We start from the raw sequence: 26,582 nt of genomic DNA, 5'->3' as shown, positions 1-26,582 counted from the left end.
TTCTAACCTAATACACAGTGTAAAAATAAAAATACTTTAAAAATAATTATGCCATTTCACTTCATGAAATTTGCTCTTTTAAAATGAGCATAAAATGATTAAGTTATACCCTCTAACAACTCTATTCAAAGCCAAAAATACCATGGCTTAGAGCAAGGTATTTATTAGAACAGTCTTCAAAGTTTAAATCATTAGCTTATACTTCTCCTTGAACTATGAAAAGCTCGTGGCAGACAAGTTCTTCATTTATCTGTGCATAGGAACACTTCTAAAAACCAAAAGGTGAAGAGAAATTGCTAAACTTTGTTTTTGAGAGCATTTGTTTTAATATTGGAATGTCCTAGAACGCTGTAGTTGATTAAAGTTATATAGGGCTCGGCCGGTCTGTGTCCAGTGCTGGATCTTGTTGGAGGGATCCTATGTAAGCCATGAAACTGTTGTTCTGATGGCTCCAGTCATAGTAGTCTGGAGAGAAACTGAAAAAGAAAACAGAAGTATTAGTGGCTGGCAGGTTGGTTTTGAAGATACCTGGTTAGTCAACGTGAGCAAAATGCAATCACGTAGATGTAGTTCTCATGCTGAAGTGCAAAAATAAAATAAAACCCAACCAAGGGTTCAGGCAGCTATTTATTTTTCTGATCTGTGAATTATTTTGGCCCAAGTGTTTTCAACTCAGGGTTTCCTGATTCTTCTAGTTCACTAAGGACCCTCCCCTTTCTGCTCCACTAATCCCGAAGGTGTCTGGAAACCCTAGCAGCAGTGCTGCTAATCCAGGCCAAGTCCCAGCACTGCAAGTGCTGTCCGTGCCAGACCCAAACCTCCTGTGTCCGTGTACTGGGGCCTGGTACTTGCTCAGCCGTGCTGGCGTACTGGCTTTTCTCCCACCAGTGGCCTGAGACAACGCACGTGGCTGGTTTGTGCCTGTGACACCAGCGTGGCCCATTCCCTCATGCCTCTGGCTCTAGGCTGGATACCAGCCCGACGTGCACCACCTCCAGCAGCCTCGGAGGGTGCAGTTACTACGTGAAAAACTAACGCAGGGGTAGGATGACCAGTAACTGTAAACAGTGAATATCCAGCTCTACTGAATCATGGCTTGGGCTCAGAGACAGCGACTGCACAATCGTAGCTCAATGAGTGACAAGAACTAGGTCTGGGTACGTTAGCTCCGGTTAGCTCGTTAGCCTTCATTTTAAGATGACTGATTACACTGATCTACTACCAGCACACTGTAGACACAGGAAGAAGCAAATGAATAACACGTGACTGAGCCTCCTCCTGTCAGGGCAGGATAGTGTCCTGGCAGTGCCTTTCCTTCCCTGCATTGGGTGCTATTATTCCTGCTGTGAACTGCTCCTTCCTGGAAGGGAATCCCTACCTAAAGGTCACAGTTACACAGGAAAAACAGGCTTTTTGTGCCAGTTCTGGGTTGTGTGGGATTTCGGCAGTTTGGTAGATTGGCATAAGCTTTCAGCAAGTGGGAAGGCAAATGCCCGTTTCATTTCAGGTGAACCCAAGACCTTTAGCCATGTTCCAGGGCAACCTCAGTTGAGAGGCTTCTCACTACCGCTGCTGCCTGCACTGTTGAGCTTCCGCCTGCTCTCCCTGAAGACAGGGAGACAAGCTGTTTTTCTAGGCTGCCTTGCTCACACTCTTAAACTAGTGAGTGGCCCTTCTTAGGCCACTTATGGAAGAAGCAGAGGGTGAAACATTCAACCCAAAAATCTGACCTGAGTTTTTCAAAAAGAGTGGCATGCTGTTAAAATTCTTTAAATGCGTGACCGTTTTCATTCTTGTGTCCTTGCAGTCTCTATGGGGCCCTTGGATCCCTACAGGCACTTGGTTCTGCCTTTCCACTTCAGCTTCCCCCTTTCCTTCCCCTCACCCCCTGGAATTTATGCAACAATTGGAGCTAGACAATTCACACTAGTCTTCTGTAGTGTGTGGGAGTTCTTCCTCTTCTGGTTTCTGTTCCAGGAATCAAGCAATTCCCTCTTGGATCTCACCTGCCCTGTGCCCCCTGTGGTGCAATATTCCACGCTAGATCGTCATCGCTGTCATATCTGCGAGGGTTGTCGAAGAAGTAAGATCTGGGACTGAAGCCATGACTTGGGACCATTCCTGCATTGGCCTGAGGGAAGGGAAACCTCAGTCATTACTTGCAAAAGATAGATAAACTGGCACCTGACTTCTAAAAGAAGTCATTGCAGACTTACCTCCTGGCTTCCAAAATAAATCGGGAAATTTTACATTTGCTGTAGACAGCAGAAATCTTTTTGCATTTTCTGTTTTTCTCCACCAGTATAGTGATCATCTACTGATCTTAATAGCTCTTCCTTTTCCTTCTTTCTAGCTAACAGATACGACCCATTTCTGAAAGCGCCCTCCAGTACACGTTTAACCTGTCTGCCCAATTCCTGTCCATCCTGGCCACTTGGCACTTTTAGCCAGCTGACTTGAAGTGAGCAGTAGGGAAGTGTTATGGTTTAGCCCAGCCAGCAGCTAAGCTACCACGCTGCCCCTCGCTCAGTCATCCCCCTCGGTGGGGTGGGGAGGAGAAAATCAGGAGAAAAGGGCAAAACTGGTGGTTTGGGATAAGGACAATTTAATAGGACAGTACAAGAAAACAAATGAGAAGGGATAATAACTACAATAATACTTGTACAAGAACAATACAAAGCGAGTGCTACAGCTGCTCACCACGCGGAACCGAGAACCCAGCCCGCTCCTGACCTGCAAAGCCAATGCCTGTCCCTCGGCTAGCTCCGCCAATATATATTCTGAGCATGATGTCATATGGTATGGAATAGCCCCCTGGACAGTCTGGGTCAGTCGCCTGCACTGTGTCCCCTCTCAGCTTCCCATGAAAAAGTTAACTCTATCCCATCCAAACCCAGGACACGAAGCAGCTGAAGAGCTGAAGGATATGAAACACCTAAAGAGATTTTGTTTAACCACCCAAATTTGTAACCCTCCTTTCCTGGTATGTTACCTCCCTTGCCTCAGGAATGATCATGCTAAACCTTGGCACCCTGCTTAATGAAACCACAGCTGAAAAGCCCTTTGGACCTCCCTGAGCAATTTCAGTATCTACACTACAGTCCTGTGAATGTCAAATCTGAAGGAAATGTCCTTCGATGAAACAGGGAAAGGGGTGTACATGTAACTTCTTCATTTACAAAGCATTTTGCTTTTATTTCCCTATGACTGAAAACAGCAAACATACAACATTCAAAAGGTCAGTTTGATTCCGGAAACAGTGCAGAGGGACATCTAGGAGCCAGCTGAGCCTCTTCCACTGATCCACTGCTTCCATCCCCAGGGAGCAGGGTTCCCTGCGCCTGTGGGTAAGCAAGGATGACATCTTCTCCTTGGCCTTAGGCAGGGGAGCAGTTTAATCTCCCCCTGTTTTTCAGATGTTAAATGACTTTGACAAAGATGAACCAAAGATAGGTCCATCTCTGTCATCTCCCCATTTTCCAACATTTGCCTGGCTGAAGGCAAGGGGAGGCAAAGGACCACGCCCTGCAGTTACCCTGTGTCAGCACCAAAGCGGAGAGACAGCTCGTTCCAGGCTATAATTGTCTCTCGAGTGAGCTTTACATTTGAACAGTGCGGAGCGCAGGCTGCCTCTACTCAAACTTCTTGTTTCTGAAGCCTTGAATTGGTAAAACCAAAGAACAAGTATTTCTTGGGATTGTTCCTTATTAAAAATAAAGAACATTTTTGATTTTTACTAAATCAGAGTTGTTGTTAAGATTTTTTTAGCTAAAAGAGGGTTTGTTTTAATTATAACCCCACGGTTTCTGGCCAAATTTCTACCACTGGACCATTTGATGCCTTAACTGTTGTTAACAGCCTGCCGAACACATTAAAGTCCTGTGGCCCTCGGTCTCCCTCTTGTGGCACACTTGCACTGAAGTTCAGTTTTTGCCTTGCGACAGAGTCCCTTCATTTTTTGTTTCTTTCTAACATTGTCGTTTCCAGTTTTCCTCTTACCATAATATTGTTTAGCATAAATATTTGTCTCGTGTAGAAAAAATACATATGACCTATCCACTGTGTCAGATCATGTCTACCCTAAAAAAGTATCCCTGAAAGACATGATATCACTGATTGACTCTTCTGAACTATATTGTTACGGAGATTTAATGCTTTCTGCAAATCACAACGCAAAAATTTGTGTTACTGCAGTGCTCTTTGACTTCTGAGAGAACACGGCCTGTTTGAATCCATTTGAGCTCTCATTTGAGTAGGATTCCAAGTCTTTATGTGATCAGCTTTTTGAAAGTAGAGATTAGACCATGTTCCTTATTTTCCTTTTCCTGTGAATCTCTGCCACGCTATCTAAACTTGACCAGCAGGTCTAGACTTACTAAACTCACTTTAAATAAAATTACATCTCTCTGAGGTCACTTTTTAGAAGAGCAGCACTACTAGGCTGTACTTTAAACATTTATTCTCTTTTCAGTTGTCCTGGCTAATTTTTAAGCAGGAGTGGGGCTAAGATTTTTTTTGTGATGGACACTGGGGTCCATGGGGTTTCTTAGTGTGATGTCAGGTATCACAGGTGAACGGTAAGAAGAGCTTTATAGAGGTGGGGATTTGTTATAGCTGTGTTCAACTTGGCTTTATCATTGTCTCTGAAATCTGCATGTAAGAATAAAAACCATCGCCTTCTCTAAAAAGTTATTCTATTAATTGCTTCTCTTGTGAATTTACCATTCACATCCTTCTTGGGGAATATTGGCTTTGGTTAGCTTTGGCCTACCGAAAGAGACATTACCTTGGTAATCCTGGTGCAGAGCTGATCTTCCTCATGTGCCTGTCAACCAGCATACCCTACGCTAACCTGGAGATGTTGCTTACAGCTATAAAAAGATGCTTGTCCATCTATTAACTACCTAGATATTATGGATACTTATAGGGAATTATCCTTACAGCTCACACTCTAATATCTGCTGAAATAGCAAACAAAAATGTCAGCAAGGTCTTATTATGGCTATCGGTCTTTGACATGGAAACAATTCGATGGGTACAGGGCTGAAAGAATTCAATCTATTATTTCATACACGCTGTTGAACAGTTAGCACACAACCGTTTTCACTGCTGTGTGATGAAAGATCACAATTTTGGGTAACAAACTCCTTTTCCACTGACTCCAGTAAAGTACTGTATTAACCCAAAGGGAATTTGTCCCTAAATCTAAGAAGGATCCTGATTTTTAAGGTAAACTGTCTGAGAAACACTTTTTCTTCCTTCCAGGTAAATATGATGAGTTTCTCTCATGAGGACTTAGCATAAAGAAGTGAGAAGTTTGCTTTGCTTTTATTCTGCCAGGGACACATTGAAAAAGAGAAACCAAAACGTAAAGAAGCAATCCTCCCTCGGAAGTTGAGCCCTCCAAAACTACCTGGACATTACACTGACAAATACACTAACAAACTCTACTTACTAGATCTTTTGTAGGGTTTCGGACACGGAAGAAATACACAACCAAGGAAGTAGGCAAGAGCTCCCAGATGAAAAGGATCACACCAAATACTATGTAACCTGCGTCTCCAAGCTGGCATTTCAGATCTGCCTGTTGAAAAGTCAAAGGGAAAAGTGTTTAAAAACAAAGATGGCAGCTCATTTAAAAGGTGCAGGAGGCAACATGTCTTCTTATGAAGACCTACATTTAAGTGGCTGAAATGCTTGACGACATGGCCAGAAATTCCTTCCGCTAAAGCCAGATTAACCTGGCTAATGATTAAAGGCATACTAAAAAAAATAAAAATCAATATTCTGTCTTGTTGGGTACATGACTTCGCTTTTATCTTTCTTCCTCCCTCCTTCTCCTATCTTTCCTTCAGCAAAATCAAAGTTTAATGCAAGGGTCTTTCCAGTCTAAGAGTCTGGCAAGCAACCATTTGATCAAGGGATCAAATCGAGGTAATGAGAAACTGGTTTTCCAGTCCTTGTCCAGCTCGGAATAATATGTGAAGGAACAACCAATGCCCAGGTCTTCAAGGGCATTGCTGGCAATCCATCTTTTAAAAATTGAGGCTTGGATCCCTTCAAATTAGGACACATTGTTAGCTTGAACAACCATGCTGTTACTCCAGCATTAGCTTTGAATTCCTCTTTAGATTTGCCTTCCGTCATTCACCATCGCTGCAGAGGGCAAATCCTGTCCTTTCACGTGTTTTGTACGGAAGAGAAAAGGGTAATGTTTCTGACAGGTGACCTGAGGCAGTACGACAGTACAAACATTGGGCTTGATTCTGGTACCAAATTGAGCACCTCCTCCTTAGTTTCAGGCCTTTTACATATGGCTCAAATAATTTACTCCAAAATCCAGGCAACCTTAATGTCACAAGTCAGATCGGATGTTCAAAAATCAGTAGTAGCGTCCTAAGGCTTAAAGCATTCCAGCAAGCTGCCTATGAACAACTTCTATCTCTATGAGGGAAACAGGACCAAGTATTCTGGCCCTAAAGTTCCAGCAGCTGTTACTCCAGACTGTAGGAGTCAGCACAAGAAGTGACCCCTGCAAGGGGTCAGCAGCAGCAACACTCCAGGACCCAAGGACAGGAGAGAACGTGTTTGATTCAGGAGATGAATCACAACCTAGTGCCCTTCTGCTTAAACCTCTGTCTTCTAGTTACATGGAGTGGCAACAGCCAGCTCCGCACCTCTTCTCTACACCGCAGCAGGATTAATTAGTGCTCCCTTGACAGACCCTACTCAACTAACTCTTAATGAGGTCCTCCGGGCAATCCTACCTTACTGTTTACTTACCTCTTATTTACAGTTTTACCTACTGCACAACCGAAAATTGTTCAGGGTTCCAGGTTTGCTTGGCCACCCTGGCAATACAAGGCCCTTGTGTGGCTGGGAACACTGCTTTTGGTCTGTAGGTGCTTGCTGAGAGTGTGGGGAGACATCATGAGTCTGTGATTTTGAGGCCAAACAAAATGTACTCATGGCCCAGACCCAGGCCTGACATTTTGCCTAGCCTTGATAGAGCTGAAAAACTACTGGGACCTAACCACGTGTTTCAAAGCAGGGAAAGGAGCTGGATGCTCAAATTTCATAAAATTCAACAAAGAATCCCCTGCTATTTCCTTTAGTGTTTTTACTGCTGTTAGTTTTCAATCTGAATTGTCACTTGCAATCAAAGGTTGGGAAGAATCACCGCCTTATTCTCAAACTGCAGAAGTTATCACAGTAGGGACAGAACTAAGGTAAATAACTCCACAGCCCTGGGTGGCAATGGGAGATTCCATGGTGACTTCATAACTGAGCATTTCAGTGGAATCAAGTACTGTTATTCTGCTTCTCCAAGTACAGTACATTCTTTCTAATGGATAAAACACCTGTCTTTTTTAATAAAAGGATTTTCTTTTAATAATAAAATCAAGGTAAATAAAAGATTGGTTTGTTGTTGGGTTTTTTTAATTATTTGGCTAGTAGTTACATCTTTCTTTTATCACCGGGTTTTTTTCCCCTCCTTATGCTGAAATTACCAGAAATTTGTATTTCTGGACTAAACAATCATAGTGCACTGAATAAAAGGGGAAAAAAGAGGATTTTAATATATCGATTCCTCTTGTCATAACATTTAAGAAATCAGCCATCCCTTACAGAATGAGTTTTTCTCATTAGCAGAAAATATTTTCATACTTGCCTGATCTGATACGTTGTACCAATCGTAATCAAAAGAATTGACCTTCTTCGTCTGGGAAAATGATAAGATGAACAAGTTGTAACAGGCTCGTGAGGTATAAAGTAGTATAACAGTCACTCCTATACTTGTCACCTGACAGACAGATGAGCCCTGCAAGAGATGTAGGCACGGGTTAGTTATTATTCATAAGGGAAGATGACAAGAACTTTGCTTTGCATGGACTTCGAGGGATGTCATGCTACTCTGTCTGATGCGACCAACTTTTTCTTTTTCCTTCTTTGATCATAATATCCTATACCATGTATATTCCTGTATTTTATCAGTACAATAGTTTCCAGGCAATTGTAGCAGTTCCAGCCCTTACCAAGATGGGCTGCAACTAATTCCTACAACTTATTGTAAAAGTGCTATTTTCAGAGCAATGAAAACACGTAAGAACTACTACACTTGGTATCAGCAGGAGGAAGAGAATTCAGCCTTCAGCTGTGTGTTAGCAAGAGTATCCTGTATCATCAGATGCTGGCTAGCTAGCATGATGCAACCTTGCATCTTTTTACAACTGCTTGCTGTGCATCTATTTCCTAAGTATGGGGCAGATCATAACAGTCAGCAGTTAAACACAGCACAGACAGGAACAGAACATCCTGCCTTACCTAATGTCAACACAGAGGAAACAAAGGGGAAGCACAGCCTATGGGCAGAGTGACCATGGTGGGGCAGTCTGCGAGTGGGAGCTTAGGCACAAGGGGAAGAATAAGACTACAGAGTGTGAAATCACAACAGTTCCTAAGCCCTGGAGAGTAAAATGGACAGAGCAGGGGAAAGAGCCTAATCCAGCACGAGGAATGAGTGACACCTGACTGCTGTGTCAGGCGGGGAGGGTTACTGTGGGGGACTGAGACACCAGCACAGGAGTTGTAGCAGCAAGAAAGGAAGGAATGAATCCAGGAGCCATGACTACAGGGATCAGCATAAGTCTGATCACAGATCAGAGAATCATAGAATGGTTTGGGTTGGAAGGGACCTTAAAGACCATCTAGTTCCATCCCCCCTGCCATGGGCAAGGACACTTTCCACTAGATCACGTTGCGCAAAGCTCCATCCAACCTGGCCTTGAACACTTCCAGGGATGGGGCATCCACAACTTCTCTGGGCAACCTGTTCCAGTGCCCCGCCACCCTGAATGTAAAAAATTTCTTCCTTATATCTAATTTAAATCTCCCCTCTTTCAGTTTAAAGCCATTTCCCCTTGTCCTATCACTACATGCCCTTGTAAAAATCACCTCCAGCTTTCTTGTAGGCCCCCTTTTAGGTACTGGAAGGCTGCTAGAAGGTCTCCACAGAGTCTTCTCTTCTCCAGACTGAACAATCCCAGCTCTCTCAGACTGTCTTCATAGGCTCCAGCCCTCTTGATCATGGAGGCACACAGATGTACAAAAATGAGACTGGCTGTGAAGGAAGCTCAAAGTAAATCCTGTGCAGTTGGCTCTGATATAGTGATTTTCACAGCCAAAGAAGGAAAGACAGGTTAAAGCTCTGGGTGCTTTTAGAGGAGCAAGGTACCTTGCAGTCATTTGCTTCACTAGCCCTGCCCGCTCCCTCTCCTGACAGAGACCCACACACATCTGTGTGAGCGAGAGGGGCCTAGAGGGAAGTTGCTCCTCTGCGCACAGGACCTTTTATACCAGTGCAGGAGACAGGAAGCTCTGCGCTCTATTCTCTCCACTGACACACTCTGCTTCCAGCTTTGCAGCCAAGAAGCAGATGTCCGAAGCACTGTGGCAGGTAGGGCACAAACATAACAAGATGGCTACTGAAGCATCAGGGAGAGTCACCAAGTCACCCTGTCCTGCATCCCTGGCCTTCAGGAGACCACCAGGGCCCCCCTGCTGCTTGCCCACACTGGTGGCTATTGTCCCTGTGGCTCTGCCAACCCAGCTCCTCAGTCTGCACTCCCTAAATTGTCAGTAAAGAAGAACTCAGAGTAGTCAGAAAAGCTTGGAGAAAACTAGCTTGCCTGTCTTCCCAGCAAAATAATGTTGATTTAGGGGACAGCCAGGCTCTGGAGTATTAAAATATCCCCAGTGCAGTCAACCTCTCTGACCGACTTCCTGCTTAAAACACACTGGAACTACCACTGTCCGCTGGGCCATAACCTGCAGCCATGCTGGGAGTGAGCCAAGAGTCTGCTGCTATATGGGAACTGAAGGCAGATACACAGCAGGCAGTGGTGAAAGCTGTGGCAAGACCAGCCAGCAGGAAATGCCACAGAGGAAACGTTTGCTAGGCACTTCTCTATTCTTCTCCGGTACTAGCTGTCATGGAAACGGAGGGTAAGAGAGTAGAGAGAAGCTGCTGACTGGGACATGCCATACCCCAGCTCAGTGGCATTTACAGACTGGGGATAGCAGAAGTGAAGAGCAGAACGGGGTCGGTATTTCCCTATATAGGTTTCTTTACATAGCTGTCATTCTTTAACAGTTAATAGTTAAATATGCTAGAGATTTAACAAACTTCAACCCCACCAAATACAAAAAAGGAGGTAAAAGTGTCCTGGTTTTGCTGCCAGTTAAATATACTTAATGGCTTGGGGAAGGGAGAACGCAGCAGTAAAAATAAAGTCAGAGGAACCTGTTTTCAGTCACAGGCCCCTACAGAAAAGAGGGGGAGCCCTGAGTTTGCAGCGTGCCCCACTACATGATGCTTCTGGCCAGCACAGAACCAGCCCAAGTCAGCACCTAAGGGCAGGGCTGTGCACCTCCTTGGGGCTGTCAAAGCCTTGGCACAGAGAACAAGAATGGTCCCCTACGCTGGGTCACAGAGGTGAACGTGTTTTCACATTTGGTCAGAAGACACGTGCCAGCAGATGGGAGACGCAAATAAAAGGCTGCCAGTACCAATGCCTACCTACGTGCACCATAGAGCATGCATTATCTGCAATGCTACTTTTATCACATCACTGTAGAGAATGGATTTTTCTTCTTTAGGTAGTTTTTTCAGCACAACAGTAGCAGATTAAACCAGGATGTTTTTTCACTGCCAGCTGTAGCCATCTGTATTCCTAAGTATGTGCAGTCAAATGCTACTGAAAGTCCCCGGAGGAACCCCCATTTCAGGTCAGCAGAAAGGAGCAAAGCACTTTTTAATTCTCATTTCCACATTCAAACTTTCATCAGCTGAATGTCCTGTCCCTTCCTGTCTGCAATAATGTTAGTTAGAGTTTGTTTGGGTTTTGTGAAATAGCTAGAAGTAAAGAAGATTAGGCTTCCTGCAGGAGGAGGAAACGGAAGAAAGTAATCTACCAAAGCCTCCCTTAGGTTAGCACTGCTTTGTTACAGAGATTTACTCTTCTGTGATTTGCAGCAGTGGAAAAACTTTTCTTACTGGTAAAAATAATCCACTGCCCATGCCCTTTGGTCAGCAAGTGACAGGCTTGAAAGAAACAAAACAAACTAAGCTGTGTTTTTAAATCTTCTATTCATCCCTGAACTTTCAGTTGTTGTGCATTACGGCCAGATTTGATTAATCAGGAGAAGTACTCTTTTCATCTGATTAAGTAAATGGAGAGAGGAATGTGGTTATAAGATTTCCTAAACAGTAGCTGGAACTTATATTTTTGAAAAGTTTGTTGTGGTAAAGGTAATGTGCTATTGGTTAAATTAATAATTCATTTTAAGATTTAACTATCTACTGCAAATGTGAGGACCTTTGGAAGCCCCATTTCATTATTTATAAATACAAAACACATTTCACTGATTCTACAACAAACGCTGCAGGCTTACACGATGCCATCCAGCGCCTTGACCACTGAATGTGCCCAAAGCTGTAAACCTAACAATATTTCTTTAAGGAACGTTATGTAGAGTAATATGACAGACTTTTTTTCCCCTTCTTCCCACTTGGCTGAATTTATAACACATTAAATCTTTTAAAACACATTCTCATGATCTATAGGACAGTATGCAAATGTATAAAGGGAGATTCATATTCTGTATCATCTGGCTTTTCTTCAGCATGCTGCTACCTTAAACAATTAATCAGTTAATAATCTGGATCCCAAAGTATAGACCACTTCTATGTAGCAGTACTGAAATGAAGTGGCCTTCAGACAGGGATCTGGAGAAAGCAGTATCCACTTGAAAAACAGCTGTGAGAAACCCCAGCCAATAAGTTCTGTAAACTCTGCCTCAGAAATACATATTTTGGGGTCACTGGTGTTAGCCCAAAGCACCCTTGCTAGCACTTAGTATTTAATTCATATATGAGCAGGGTGGCCAACCAAGCACCAGCTGTGAAGTTTAAGGCCTCCAGCTCTCAGGGGATCTAAAGAACTGTGTGGCTTTGCCTTGCGCTACCCTTGTCTCTCAGAAGGTACTCGAAAAGAACGGAAAATGTACCTTACCTTGGACTCCAAGTAAATGTTGGCTAAAGACATCTTGGAAATCTTATACAGGCAGACGGAGAGTGAAACAGCGCACAGCACAAACAACGTGTCATTAATTGCCACCCGGACAGAGACAATGACTTTTCTCTCTGAGTTCTGTGTCCTCACCAATACTGCACATGTTAAATTCACCAAGAGGAAGAGGAGACTTATGAAAAGAGAAGCCAGGTAGAGGGGCAACCTGGGAGAGTGAGGAGAAAACAGTTTTAGCGACATTGTTCAGCAAGTGTCAGTCATGAGATGGAGGCTGCATTCTGAGCAATGAAAGCTGCACATGTTGGGCTGCCACAGCTGACAGAGTGACCAGTCACTTCAGCCCAAATCAAAGCGCTCCAGATTGCTGGAGACATTAACTTAGTTTATTTCAAACCTGTTTTTACAGTTACACAATAGGCTGTGAGTAAAGAAACTAACATCAAGCAGCAAAACAGGGAAGAGTGTTTGGAGTGGAAACACAACAGCACGGTTCTTAAAAACTACTTGAAACACACAAGTACTTTTTCAGAGCATGCACTTCATACACAGCACAAACTCTCTGACTACTCACTGACAGGAGAGACCTCACAAAAGCTGAAGTTGCCTGAAATGGACTGGTTTTGATCCTGGTTTTACTACACCACCACTGCCATGAGAAGCATCGCTGACTGCTGATGTTCGCCATCAGATTTCATTTTAAATAAGGGAAGTGTGTAAGAGTAGGAAAAATCTCTGAGTTACCAATTCCCCAGCATCTTTATCTGTTCCTTTTCCTAAATAACTTGGTCATGGGCAACCTCTTGAAAGAAACGTCAAGAAATTTAAATATGCTTATTGATTCTGGGTTGGTGTTTTGCCATCTACACCAGGCAAGAGGTTTATTTGCACAATGACAGGAGCAGAGCTGGAACAGAAATGTGACAGACAGAAGTCCAGAAGCTGGACTGGTTTTCTCCATCTGTTTTTTCCCACCTACCCAGCACTGATACCTGCAATGTAAGTATACCACATACTCAAGGAAAGCTGCTTCCAATTCCTCTTTACTCCTACACACAGCTGTGGAGCTTTTAACTTAAAAAAAAAAAAAAGGCATGTTTCCATTTCAGGTGTTTGCTTACTTCATTATCATTGCTGACCAAGGCAATTACTGATAAATCACAGAATCACAGACAAGAGTCATAATCTGCAGTCAGTGAACAAGAGGTTTTGGCCTCAGCTTTTCATGCCTGCTGGGAGCTTTGAATTTGGCTAACAATTAACATCCAGACTGTCCCTGAGAAATCAAATTCTGATTGTTTAAAAATACTTTAACCAATGGTGATCTTTTTCTTTCACACATTCATATCCTTTCATGATAGCAGCAACCCAGCTGCAAAGCTGAAGCGTAGCTGGCTTCTTTTCAGAGTGTAAGGAAGGAAGGGGTATACCTTTGAGACTTTTTAAGTGTATAATGGGGAACTGAAAGCCTAAAAGTCCCTGCTTGTGAATCAGCGCCCTTCTTTCCAGCTATATCTGGCAGTAAGTGAGGATGCTGTCTTTTCCTTGCCAGTCACGGAAAATCCCTCTAAGGGGGAAGACCGTGCTCATTCTTAACCTTCCAGGGCAGGGCTCTGTTTTTAGGATAAGCAGCTAGAGGTAGTTCCTGTAAACCTCACAGTCTAATGCTGGATGCGCTGCAGTCCTGAAGCTCCTCTCTCACATAGCTTCCTCTGGAGAATGCAGCTCCCAGTTGTAATGGGGGGTACATTTACAGCTTTTATCAATATCTCAAAAGTCTTTAATTGATGGTCACATGTCTTCCTTTCCTTCCCCTCTCGAAGCCTATTTCATAATCTCATCTCTACTCCTTCATTGTAGTGCGGGTACAATATTCTTATGGGGTTTGGGCTTATGAGGAAAGGTACGGTCTTACATGCTGCCTGCTTGAGGGACAGTAAGTACTTGCTCTCTTTTTGCTCAGCTTAGTCAAAGGGACCTTCTGCTTCAGTGCAGCCTGCGTGCCCTTGATGCAGGCTTGCAGCTAGCAAGGCTTAGAGGCTTCCAGGCCAGGCTGCTTCTTGACAGAGTTTAGCAAAAAAAAGCACTGTCACGCTCTCATGCCCACACACTCCCGTACGTGCCAGGGTGAGCTGTCATGGCCAGTCAGTTGTGCAGCTCTTCACATAATGATCTTCCATCCCCCTTATTAACATGATGTGGCTGGGGAACGGCTGCCTGTTTTGACAAGAGAATCATTGTTGCTGAACTTCTGAATAAGCGCTGATGGAGATGCAGGCTGTGTCTCCCAGGGCAGTTTTAGGGTCTCTGCAGCTGCAGAAAGCATTCCTAACTCACTCAAAGGCAGGATGTATACTTACAGCTCAGCTAAAAGGGCACCTACAAGGCATGAATAAGCATATATGTTTTTTTAGAAAACAGAAAGGCAGGGCAAGAGAGGTGCTTCCAGATTGCACCAGTGGCTGTTCAAAGGCCTATTGTGCCTAATCCTCATTTTGAGGCTAGTCCCTTAAAAGGAGCTGTTTCTGCTCCTGTAATCTGTTCTGTGTAATCTGGTTTGCCAGGAAAGGCACGTGCCAGGGTATTCTGTTCTTTCTGGTTTGGGCTGGATGCACCCCTAAGTTTTAATTTGAGCTTAAAATCAAACTTCAGATAAATGCAGAGTTTTGCCTTGTTTAACAGGAAAATCTGTTTGAAACGACTTCATTTTGTATGTGGTTTCCTCAGAAATGGTACAGCATCTGAGGCTTGTGGGTAACAAGGCATGCACACACAGCACAGCAAGCCTCATCCAAACCCAGTGGCTGTAAGAAATCCCCAAGCCCAGGGAGACGTGCAGAAGGACTGTTTAAATATGAAGTTGGGCTGTCACAGGCTTCGCCACGAGCTTTTGCCACAGTGACTAACATCCTGAAGGCCGTGTTGAGTAAACTTTGTTTAAGATTCTGGATCGCTCATAGGATTTTATCAATTTTTTCCATATCTGAAATTATGCTGATTTCTGAGACCTGTGCCAATACATAGATAGCAATCCTACCTCTCTATTGCCCTGTTTATGTTGCCATCATCTGTTGCAGAAATGTCAATATCAGGCAATAAGATCTGACACTTATTAAAGAAAATGAGGGAAAAAAATTCAAAAAGTGAGCATTCAGCAATGAAGAAAAATCAAATTCAGTAAGTGCAAACTCCAGTCCCTGTCTGTAGGCCATCCATCTTTCTCTCACCCATCACCATCTTTCCATCAGGATTTGAGCAATCTGATCTAATGAAAGATGTCCCCGCCCATGGGACGGCAATTGGACCTGATGACCTTTAAAGGTCCCCTCCAACCCAAACCACTCTGTGATTCTGTGACCTTTCACTTGCCTGTAACAACTAAGACTCAGGACCTCAGCTGTGTTGTGCATGCATTTACAAAGGAAACCAGGTCAGCTTTATTTATACGCCTCTTTTGCACAGGGTAACCCCACTCGTGCTAAGGGTTCTAGATACTACAAGAAAACACCGCTGAAGTCCTTTACCAACAGAGCTGAATAAGAGATAAAAGGATAGACCAGGTCCAAGAGCGATCTGTGTTAGAAGCGCAGCAGGCAAAACTCAGGGTGGACAGGGAGCTGTTGTCGGGAGGGTAGTCTGTGCATGACTAATTCCAGTCACAGTACATAAGTGTTTAGAAACGGAAACACTCTAAGAGCTACATCAGCAGGGTGCTAATGTAGTCACTTCATAGGCATTGAGCAAATATCACAAGCTCTCTTTGCTTGAAGAAAGACATTTTCGAGCAGTTTCAGGAATGAAGCCTTGCCACAAACATCAGTAACAGATAAGGTTCAAAGCTTCTACCTCTGGCCTCTAAAGCCAGCCAGGAACATGTTCACAGATCTGTCCCATACCACCATGACCTGCAGCCCAGGCTTTGTGAAAAGCTGTCCTCTTTGTTCCTCTTGCCTATGTGTACCATCAGGGGCTTGCACTGGGGGCTGGCTGGGGACCTGGCTGGTGTGTGCTGTGTTTGTCTGCCAGTCCATACTCCTGGATCTCCTTCCCACAGAAACCAGAGTACAAAGGCGGATGAATTTATTTGTATGCCACAGTGTTTACCAGGCAGCATCCAGCTCTTGCCCCTTGTGGTTTGGGATGTTGCCAAGGTATGCACACAGACACACTAACTTGAAAGCATTCCCGAGGCCACCAAAATAGATGCAGTCTCTCTGTTCCCATCCTGACGATTTCTGCATCAGCATGGAGTCCACATCTCTCAGTCAGCTGTGACACCCCGTGTCCCCACACCCTCACCAGCCCAAGCACAGTTCACCTCATGCCTGCTCGCATTGTACTGCCATTCTACCAAACATGGTTTCTGAAGCACTTGCCCCAGATGATCACCTCTCCAGCTGTATCAAAATCCAATTGGATAAGAAACTTTCCAAGGGAAAGACAATGTTAATGTTTGACTTGTTGATACAGCACTGTGTTTCCCTGAACAGTCAGCGAATAACAGATTTCGGCTTCAAATTGCTCTGCTTTCCTATCCTGATTTCAGATTGTAAATTTTTTCTTTAGAACGGAGACAACCTCTCTCTCTTCTCCTGTCTAAACATTGCCCCTGACAGGCTTTTAGGCATTGCCACAATAAGCATTCATTTTTTGAGCTCTTTCTCAGCTTTCTGGACATTACCACCCTTTGGGGAGCTTTCAAGTAGTTCCTGACAATCCCTCCAGCTCAACAAGATCCCAAACAGATCTCTCCACCTAAATGCAAAGCTACCATAACCTCAACTCTATGGAGTTAGGGAAGGTTGTCTGTGAGCTCCCAAACACATCAAGTTGAATCCATTCTCTCTACCTCTTTCCCTTCACAACTCTTCTCTAATCTTCCCAAAACTTTTGAGTCTGACCTCACATATTAATACATACCCAGTCCCACTCATTCTTGTCACAATAATCGCTCTGCCACCTTTACCAAAGCGTTGGATCTGAATTCACCTAGCAATACAACTGTTAAGAACCTGTAAACGAACCACCAAGGTGTTTTCTCCTTGCACTTGAAATATTTGCCTCTGAAATATGTGAATATCTAAAGATGATGCTTGTGCTGGGAAATGACACAGAATTTTAAATGTCATAGGAAGAAGCTGGCCTCAGAACTATCATCAAAAAACACTGGTATATAAGTATGAATAGCTGAGATATGAGTGCCACATTGTCAAAGATGTAGAGTTTCTCAAAGAGCATGGCTACTCATCTATATCACACCGAATGTTTGCATAGTTCTCACCTGTATTTCAATAGCTCTGGGGAGTATTTTGACTTAGCTTTGAAAATCACCTGCAAAACAGAAAAATATTGCATCAAACATAGGACACATATAAGTAAAGAAAGACGTTGTGATCCACAGGAATCCTGTCTCACAGGTCACAAGAAATGTAATGATAGGTTTCATTAGATAACAGATTTGCATTTATTGCTTATCTATGGCAGGCAAGCTCTACGCAAAGTATTAAAACCACTCAGCAGGCGATCACGATGTACTTGTACACAATTTGTCTACACCATTATTTTCACTTACTCTGGCTTGTGAATAAGGTCCTTTGTACCAGTATTCACAAGAGGACCAATGCCAGTATAATCATAGAGGCAAGTAATTATTAGGCTTTTACATGACCTAACAGCACATGTCTCTCACGTAGACCAGCTCATACCAGCATATTGGGTCAGATGTTCTATTCACATGAAGAGCCTGTCATAGTACCTTGGCCTGATGTATATATATATATATATATTATATATATATACACACATATGTTTGTATCCATGTTACATTGCCAAAAGGGTGCCATCAAGAACCAAACTTAATGTTTTACTCTGAGATATACTTGGCTTCTGATGACTGTCTGTTTACTATACAACAATATGTAGTTTTACAGAGACAGCTCATGCTCAGTACTTACCTTGCTGTAACAGAAAAGACGAAATACTGACATCATAATTTCTGCAATGTGGCTAGGTAATACCAGTCATAGGTGTTTAACCACCATCAGAAATTATAGAAAAATATATTAGCATATTTTATATCTTATTAAAAAAATCACAGGGAAGCACTACTGCTTTTTCACAAGCTAACATGCTTTCCAAACACACTCTACAAACGTCCATTAAACCAACAACAAAGCACACTGACTGCTAGTATTATAAAAAAAACCCATGCTGTATGACTTATTCTGAGTTGTTTCCTAATTGTTTTCTCCTCAAGTTATCCTGCCTTATCCATTTCACTTGGTTTTGCATGCCCTTTTGTATAGCTTGCATAATATTTGCTATGATTATCATGCTTTCCCAAGGAAACAGGACTTACATGATCACTATGTATGTGTAGGCATGTGTCTGCCTGTCAACCTGTTTATCTCTTCCCCCACTAATCTTAAAATACTCTGGTCAGAGAATTGATGGAAAAATACTTGAAGCATCAAAGATATGATCCTTTATCACCCTCCTAAAAATTAGTGACTCGAGAGGAGTAAGGAATCCTTTAAATGCATCTGATACACAACCTCTGTGAGGAGAATCCTGCATAATGATGCTACGCATCACCTAATATGAGAGACTCTGTATAGCGAAGTAGTGTAAAAAATGCCTCAGTTATGGAAACGGCGCAAAGTCAAGCATGAGACAGAGATCTGGAGAAAATCAGGCTTCACTTGTTCCAGCACTCCTGGAACAACTTGTCATTTAACTCCTATTCACCATAAACAGCTGCCTTGACATGGAAATTATTTTTGTGATGCATCAGCCTGCTTAGCACTAGCTGAACCAGCAGAGAACACTGAGCTTTTCAGCAGGCCTTAGAAAAATAATAGCTGAGAATAAAATTGAAAAGTTGGAGAAAAAAATCTCTAAAAATATTCTGCAACCATTGATACTGTTTTCAAATAGTTAATATCTCTGGCAGTATCCCTTACAAAAGATTTTAGTTATTCATTCTCCAAATTCTTGGATCTTGAATTCTCGCAGGAGTTCAGGAAGAAATTTTCTGTTGTTTTACTTACTTGCTACTGAAATGAGAGGTACAAGAGGGTTGTGAATGTTCTGAGTTTCCTTGATGCTCAGAGGGGCCGTCAGTTTTTAGAAAAGAGATGGGGTTCCAAATAATTCCTGTACACTTTTTGTACAAGACTTGTTGCCTACCCTGCTTATTCTGGAAGACACTGTGGGCAAGTGGCAGGAAATAGATTCCTGAGCTCAATGAAACTAAACAAGTAAAACTTGTCTTCAGGGCCATTCCACAATCCTCACCTGTTCTGAGTAGCTCTTACTCACACGTATTGTACCGTTAATTTGAACAGCTTTCAGGAGTAGCACTGAACAGAAGTGTTCAGAGCCTGTGCAAAGAACTGCACAAGACAAGCAATCTGCAGTGGGCAATGAGTTGTGCTGGATCTACAAAACCTAGAAAATTCACAGGGTCCTGAATACCATCTCCTGTGGTTTCCCCAAAACAATCCACTCGTCCCTATAATGTCACAGAGCAGTCCTGTCACATAAATCAGTCCAAGGTTGCCCTACCCAGCAAAAGCTCCATGGATAACTTAGCTGAAACCAAAAATGATGTTCCTGCTGCAGATCCAGCAGGGTCTCCAGATATGAGATCACCAAAACAGCTGTTACTGTGATTCTACATTTGGTGAACCTGTCCCAGCTGAAAAATGCTTCTGAATTTTATCAGAGAAAAATGACTGCTAAGAAAGGAAATGAACACTGCATAGAAAATGGATGCTACATAGAATGAAAGCTACACTACCAGGCATGGACACTCTTAAAAATTCACTGCTAGGCAGTAACACTGGTGGCCAAGTTCCGCCACCTTTGCTTAAACACTGATGTGGCCTTATTTCATGAGAAGCCTTGCTGGAAGCAACGTGATTGTCTCAGAATAAAGGGCTGTTCAGTGGGAGTAAGGATGTCAGAGGCTGATCTCAATATACCTTACATGTGTGGGTGCAGCTCTTTGCTTTTCACATTTAGCTCAAGAGACATGTTGCTCAACAGTCCCTCCCCGCAACAGTGTTGAGAAAGCTTCCAGTCAATATCTGAGTCATCTAAGCAAGTCTTCCAGCAAACCAGAGCAAATCAGGCCATTCCTAAGAATAGAATAAACAGCAAACAGGAGGAAGACTTTTTAAAAACGACCTTTCAGAGAGCCTCAAGATGAATAGCCACAAGGAAAATTCAGTGAAATTCCTTGCTAATTTTCTAATGTCTAAAGGGTTACTTTTTCATCTTTAAAGTGTTTCCCCCTTCACTTGCTCTTTAAAGCAGAAATATCCTGTTTTGACTCCTTGTTTTTGCCAAAGGAGTGGAAATCTCAAATGAGATTCTCACACTCCCTCCTCCATTCCCCTGAGGTATACGTCTGGCTTATAAAACTGCAGCAGCACAAAAGGACTCCAAAAAGCCCTTCATACAGCCAGGGAAAATTCCTGTTGCAGGAACTGATGACAACAGCTGACCTTAAAGACATTTCACCAGGCCCCAGTAGAGAAGCAGTGGGGATGGCATAGGGGTCCATCAGCAGCTTGGCCACAGAGAGCTCTGCAGAGCTGCTGGGCAGCACCGTAGGCAGAGAGGGCCAGGCTACCGTAGCTTAAGGGAGTTCCAGCCACGGTTATGAAAGTTAAATCAGGAGCCACTCTGGCTCTATAAGTATCAGTGAAACAGGTGTTAAAGCCAAGTCACATATTCCCAGAGAAAAAGAAGAAGAAAATCTCACTGGAGCAATTTTCAGTCCATGCTCTGATTTAGCTGAACTGACGTGACTGCTGGGACAAAGCTTCAGCGTCCCTCTAGGGCTAGCTGATCAATTCACTTTTACAGGAGCCACGGCCCAGCTCACCAAAAAGCCTCAGGTATGCGTTAAGTGCTTGCATATGTCTCAAGCTGGCCCTCTGCACAGGAATGAAGTTCAGTTTCATTTATCAGTTCTCATTTCAAAAACACTATGAGGAGCACAGTGTGTACTTTTCCTTCCCAGTTCCTTTCACCACAGCCCCTCTCTTCCTCTGTCACACTCCATGTGAACTTCTCTTTGCACCCTGAAAATATGCCACAACCTCATGCAGGCCCAGAGCCCCTCACCAGCAGCATGTATGCTTTTCCTCTGCTGTGTATCTTCTAGCTCCAGGCCCACTTTCCCCTTTCTCTCCTTCTCCCACATTCATTCTTCCATTTCAAATTCCCCAAAATACGCAAGTTTTTCCTCTACTCACTATACTCTATGCAGTTTTGAGGCCTACAGACATGGGCAACGTGACTCACTACCATACTCAGCCTTGTGTAAATTGGTAAAAATAGTCCTGAAAGGATAGGAACCATTGTGGGGCTGGTGGCCGCAGTAAACTTGCATGTGTAGCTTCCCTATCAAATTATTTTCTCAGTCAAATGACCTCATTCTTCATGTCAGGTGCTAACAGCCAGCCAGTCTGCAGTTGCAATTCGTCTCCTATAGATCCAATACTGAGGGCAACGTTTCACGCCAAACATATTTGCTGATGCTTCACCGTCCATAGACTCCTGTGTAGTTCTACATACCTCTAAAGCACGCTTTAAATTAACAAGCTTTATAAAATAGGGTGTGTTAATTTCTACTAAAAATAAGTATTTCTCCTAAATAAAAAACTCTCTCTGTTCTCTCGCTGGTGGTGTTACTTTTGAAATGCCATTCCCAGTAATTAGAGAAGTTCTCTTAATTTCTTCCCAGAGCTAAGGCATACCCCAGTTCCACTGAGATACATGTAACCTCTCTAAAAGCCTTGCACTGGTTTTACCCCGCCCTGCCAGTCACTTCCAGCATGGCCAGCTTCCCTCTAAACTGTCTTACTCTGCACAATTTCTGCTCATTTGAAAGTCCCTGATTTTATCAGCCCTGCCTGGGAGGCAGGGTAAGCTTCTCAATCTGGATGCCAGAGAAAAGAGAAGATGGTTAGGGAGGAGGAAAGCGAGGTAAATCTGCCTACCAGCCCTTCTCCACCCCTACAGCCTCACAGCTCTTTAGCTCAGCACCACATTCCCTAGGCCCTAGAGAAGTTTCCAACCTGATGATTAAACCTACATCCCATCAAATGTTTTGCTGTGCCAGGCCACAGGGGAGGCCTGGGATTTCCAGCATCCCCTATGGCTCACGGTCTTTGGCCCTGACCTTGTTTTTTGAGTCTGTAACCCTCCATCCTAGCCTCCCTCCTGCTTCATTTGTATCCTGTTCCCCAGGGAAACGTGAAGTCTGAAGCAAACAGGACAAAGTGAAGCAAACTCTTCTCTGCCCACCCCTCACACACACTGAAAAAGGCAACTTATTTCATTTCCCAGAGCCTCTTTACACTTTTGCCCACAGCACTGACTGTAAAGCCCAAGGATTCATCTCAGTCTCCCCTTGTCAGGGGCAGGGAAGACTTGGCTAGGCAGGACATACATAAAAGAGTACCTGAGTCTTAGGATCCTCGCTGTCTGGAGTCACTTAAAGTGGAAAACACGTTGCTTGCTGATTTGCAGTCTTTGCTTTATACAGCAGCAAAATAAACCTGTGGCAGCTGCAGGGGTGTGAGGCAAACATATCTATGGACTTTTTGGTCTCTGTAGGTGGAAATGCACACTTCAGCTCCCTGTCTGATAGATCAGGCTCAGGGACCTGCTCTGGCTTGGTACAATGCAGCCATTTGCTGGTCTTGGGCTACTGTTTTATGAAAGTGCCACTGGATCTCATCTTCACTTGAGATCTATTTTAATGATTTCTAAGTAGACAGAGGCTTATCCTGAGAAGGTAGGTCACATTATTTATTTTTTTCTTTAGAAGAGAATGAATACAGACATAGGATTAATAAATTCTAATAAATTTAGCCCTCTCATTAGAAATCATATGTATTTTCTACAGTATGATTTCCAAGAGGAGCTAAATTATACAAGCCTTATCTGCAGAAGCCTTACCTTCTATTCTGCCATAAGTAGGGCATCAAGAGCACAGCGAAGGACCCTGAATTTGGCTCTTAATCCAAAATTCCCTCAGGAATTTTTGAGTCAAAACGATTTTGATTGCAACTTCTCTTTCATCCACAGGTGCCCTACTTTAGCATCCTGCCCCAACACATCATAGCTCCTTCTGCTGTATCTGTTGATAGAGATGCTCAGGTCTGGGAACAACCCTTCCTGTGCTGACGCCATCATGGCTTATTTGTCTTGCTACACATAAAATACAGTCTAAATTTGCATCCTCGTTGCTTTGGAATACCTATTAAAAAGAGAACAGTTGTAGCTAACTTTCTATCAAGTTCAAAGGTGCTTATTATTCTCAAAAATGCCCTCAGGCACTTGGCAAATGAGGTTTTTTGTTTGGCTGGGAGGATTTGCAATATTTTTGGAATCACTTTTTCTTCTCACACCTATGTCTAAATTTTTACCTAGCTGTGCCACATGTCTGGGTGCCATACAGCAGGTAATAAATACTGGCAAATTCCAGAGACCCATGAGGTCTCTTCCAGTCCTCTGTCCCTATATTATACTTAGATCACTTCTTTCCCTCTAGCTAAGCACCAGTTAAATAGCACAGTTTTCATGCAATGAGATAGAGTTGCAGACCTTCCTTGCCTGCCTTCTAGAAAAAAAAAAAAAAGGATGAAAGTTGTTTCTGAACAGGTCTGTGAAGTTATAAGCCATTACTGAAAACAAAATTCTCTCTCCCCACCCCTTTCACACTAGTTCTTGCTTGCCTGCTGTGGAAAGCTAGATGCGCATTAAATATACAGTCTCAAGAAGATGCTGAATTTCAAGCCAAACCACCTTTTAATGGTTAGAAGTAAAGAATTAACAACAGTGAATTAAAAATATGTGCACTTATTCTGTGTCTTACACTATACTCATACAATGGCTGTGCTTGTATTTCTCAAGGCTTTGTTTTGGCTGGGGAGATATTTGAGATGAGATTTCACTGGGAGCAACCAGCTCTAAAGCAAACAACAATACTAATCATACGCCTGTCTACAGTGGCCCACGATCCTTAAGGATTATGACGCACATCACAAACTCTGAAAGTCCCTTGCAAATACTGTTCCCAAATCCTCACGGCAGCTCTTCAAGACGGGTAACTATGACACTCTTTTACAGAGGGGCTCAGAAAAAGATCGTGAGGGCTCACAGTGGCAAAGCAGAAACTGTCTCAAAGGCAGAACCAACAGCCTCAGCATTTTTTCTGTGTCCGACGAGTGACTGGTACTTCCTGAATGATATCAGCCAGCAACGCCAAAAATGAGTTAAAAGGGCATATGTGTGCATTCTGTATACTCGCTTTTTAGATCCTCCTTAGATGAAAGGAACCAGTTACTCGCAACACTAAGCCTCCAAGTGCTGGCACTCTTAACGCACAGCGTGCAGATTGCTGTGCCCGCTCTGTGCTCATGCCAACTTGGGCTTCTCTTGGCGAAGGGCAAGGATGCTGCATTCTGCCTCCGGACTCCCATGGCAGCCCTACATGTGTGTCTGAGCGAAGAATCTGACCTAGGGCTATGACTTAGTCCCAGCCACTGTGATGGGGATGGACTGTGTGATGATGGACACTTGCCCCTGGGAAACTGCGCCATTATCAAATGACTCTCACAATAGATCTGGGATAAAGCATAGGTCACCACATGCCTGAGCTGGATTTGCATGGCACGTAGATGAAAGGTTCCTGTAATCCCTTAATATACCTCAAGTCCCAGGGAATGAAGCAGAGTGAGTTAGCAGGTGTTTCAGACACTGAATACAGAAAAGTACACCTAAGCCCAAAACTGTGTATGTGGTTCTAAGTATTTAATGCCCTCTACAACTCAAGTGATCCTCTTACAGCTTACCATCGCTGCTTTTTCAGCTCTGGGATGGCAGCTCTCACAAGCAGCCTGATCTCTCCAGCCAGGCTGTTCAGAATTGACAGGCCTGTAATCACTATAGAGCACTGTTAAACACCATAGGCTCTACAGAAGCACCCAGTCCCCGGCACCGAGCTGGTTCCAAGTGAGGCACACAGCAACACCCGAAGCATCCTGAACACTGCTGGGGATGCTCAAGGGCTGGCTGGTGTTCTCCTGGACAACTACCTCTGCACTGGGAAAGCGGACTTTGACAAGGGTCACCTGAGTGCAGGTTTGGTGTCCTGCCCCAGGCACTGTAGGGGGATTGAGGAGATAGGGAATCCAGTCCCTGTCCTCCTGCAAGCTTCCTGTGAGATCTTAGGCAAGCCCAGCAGCCTTTCTTTGCCTCAGCATGCCAATATCGTGTCCTGCAGCCCAGTGCCAAGATACCTAAGCTCACCATATATACTTTCAAGCACGTCTAACTGCAGCAACCTGGAGCACTGTGCAGACTAACTCATCTGGCTTCTTAGCTGTCTGTAGCACAGATAAACTCTCGAGACCTCTTTCTGAATGGAGATGCTATCTCCTTTACCCCACTATCCAGCTATTTTATGTTTAATCACAGCGTCCTTGAAACAGAGGGCGTATGTCTGTACAGCACTTAGCACTTACTGGGGTCTGGAGTCACTGCTATTTGTAATACAGATCATTACAGTAATTTAGGTCCACAGCAAGACTCAATCAATAGTTTTGATTGTGATACACAGAATAGAAATCTCACTCAGAAACGTGTTAGCCACCCTACAAAAATCTGGGGTGGGGGTTGCCAGCAAAATTAGAAATTACAGTTCTGACTGCACACAGAGATCAGGTCTGCTAAGCCAGGAGGTTTATGAAGTCTGGTAGTAACAACAACAATAATAAAGAGTAACAATAGAACAGCATTTTGGCTGTCTAGCTTTCAAGCTCTCCTATACATCTTTTCCCCAACCTTTAAATTAAATGACACCCATTTAATAGACAGTAGATATATTATCTGTCATTCCTGAAACGATCACTTCAGGCTGTAGTTTCACTGTAACACTGATCACTTGCATATAGATCAAAAGTTAAAATTCCCAGCTAAATAACTGAAATTTGCTATTTGCATTGCCAAGGTACATTAGGAAATCACATTTTTCTCATGATTCTTACAAAACAAAGCTTTACCATTCTGTCAGATTTAATCAACCAAATATCTGTTGCTTACCTGTGTGAAGTAAAGATTCATCAGGGTCAGGGTGAAAAACTGGAGGCAGACTGGGAAGCAATAGAGAAGCCAGAAGATGAAGGGGCTGAGAGAATTTGCTGTAACAAAGTCTTTGAAGTAAAATGAAAAGAGCACAGTCCTAAGAGAGGCCCAAAACAAGCACAGAAACAGAAAGACAGTTTGGTAACTGAACCTCTTGTGCCTATAGTGAAGGACCAGCCAGAGCTGGACGTAGATGAACACAAAAAGCAGTGAATAAAAAACAGTATATACAATGGTCAGGCCCAGCTTCACATACGGAGGGACAGCTGGCGTCAGGGTCGGCGGAAGGGTGTCATTTTTCAGTGGGTCCCACTCAGGGGCCTCCAT

The 26,582-nt window shown here is 43.5% G+C and overlaps 1 protein-coding gene across 2 annotated transcripts; it reads right to left on the bottom strand.

The window, feature by feature from the left end:
- Nucleotides 1-341: 341 nt before the first annotated feature.
- On the bottom strand, nt 342-26,582 carry GPR137B (G protein-coupled receptor 137B). 2 transcript variants are annotated; one of them, XM_086627592.1, is made up of 7 exons: nt 26,214-26,582; nt 17,371-17,420; nt 12,075-12,297; nt 7,669-7,822; nt 5,456-5,580; nt 2,007-2,131; nt 342-476 (listed from the first exon to the last, which is right to left on the bottom strand). In XM_086627592.1, the coding sequence occupies exons 1-7, from the start codon at nt 26,580-26,582 to the stop codon at nt 365-367; spliced, it is 1,158 nt and encodes a 385-aa protein (XP_086483718.1). In that variant the 3' UTR covers nt 342-364. The 2 variants fall into 2 exon arrangements, with proteins under 2 accessions (XP_086483718.1, XP_009987852.1); XM_009989550.2 differs by having other exon boundaries at nt 5,456-5,584; nt 7,673-7,822.

This window comes from Tauraco erythrolophus, chromosome 2 (assembly GCF_009769465.1).
Source record: "Tauraco erythrolophus isolate bTauEry1 chromosome 2, bTauEry1.pri, whole genome shotgun sequence".
Taxonomy (NCBI): Eukaryota; Metazoa; Chordata; class Aves; order Musophagiformes; family Musophagidae; genus Tauraco; species Tauraco erythrolophus.
Note: the sequence above shows the minus strand (reverse complement) of the source record. Positions and strands in the feature narration are given on the sequence as shown.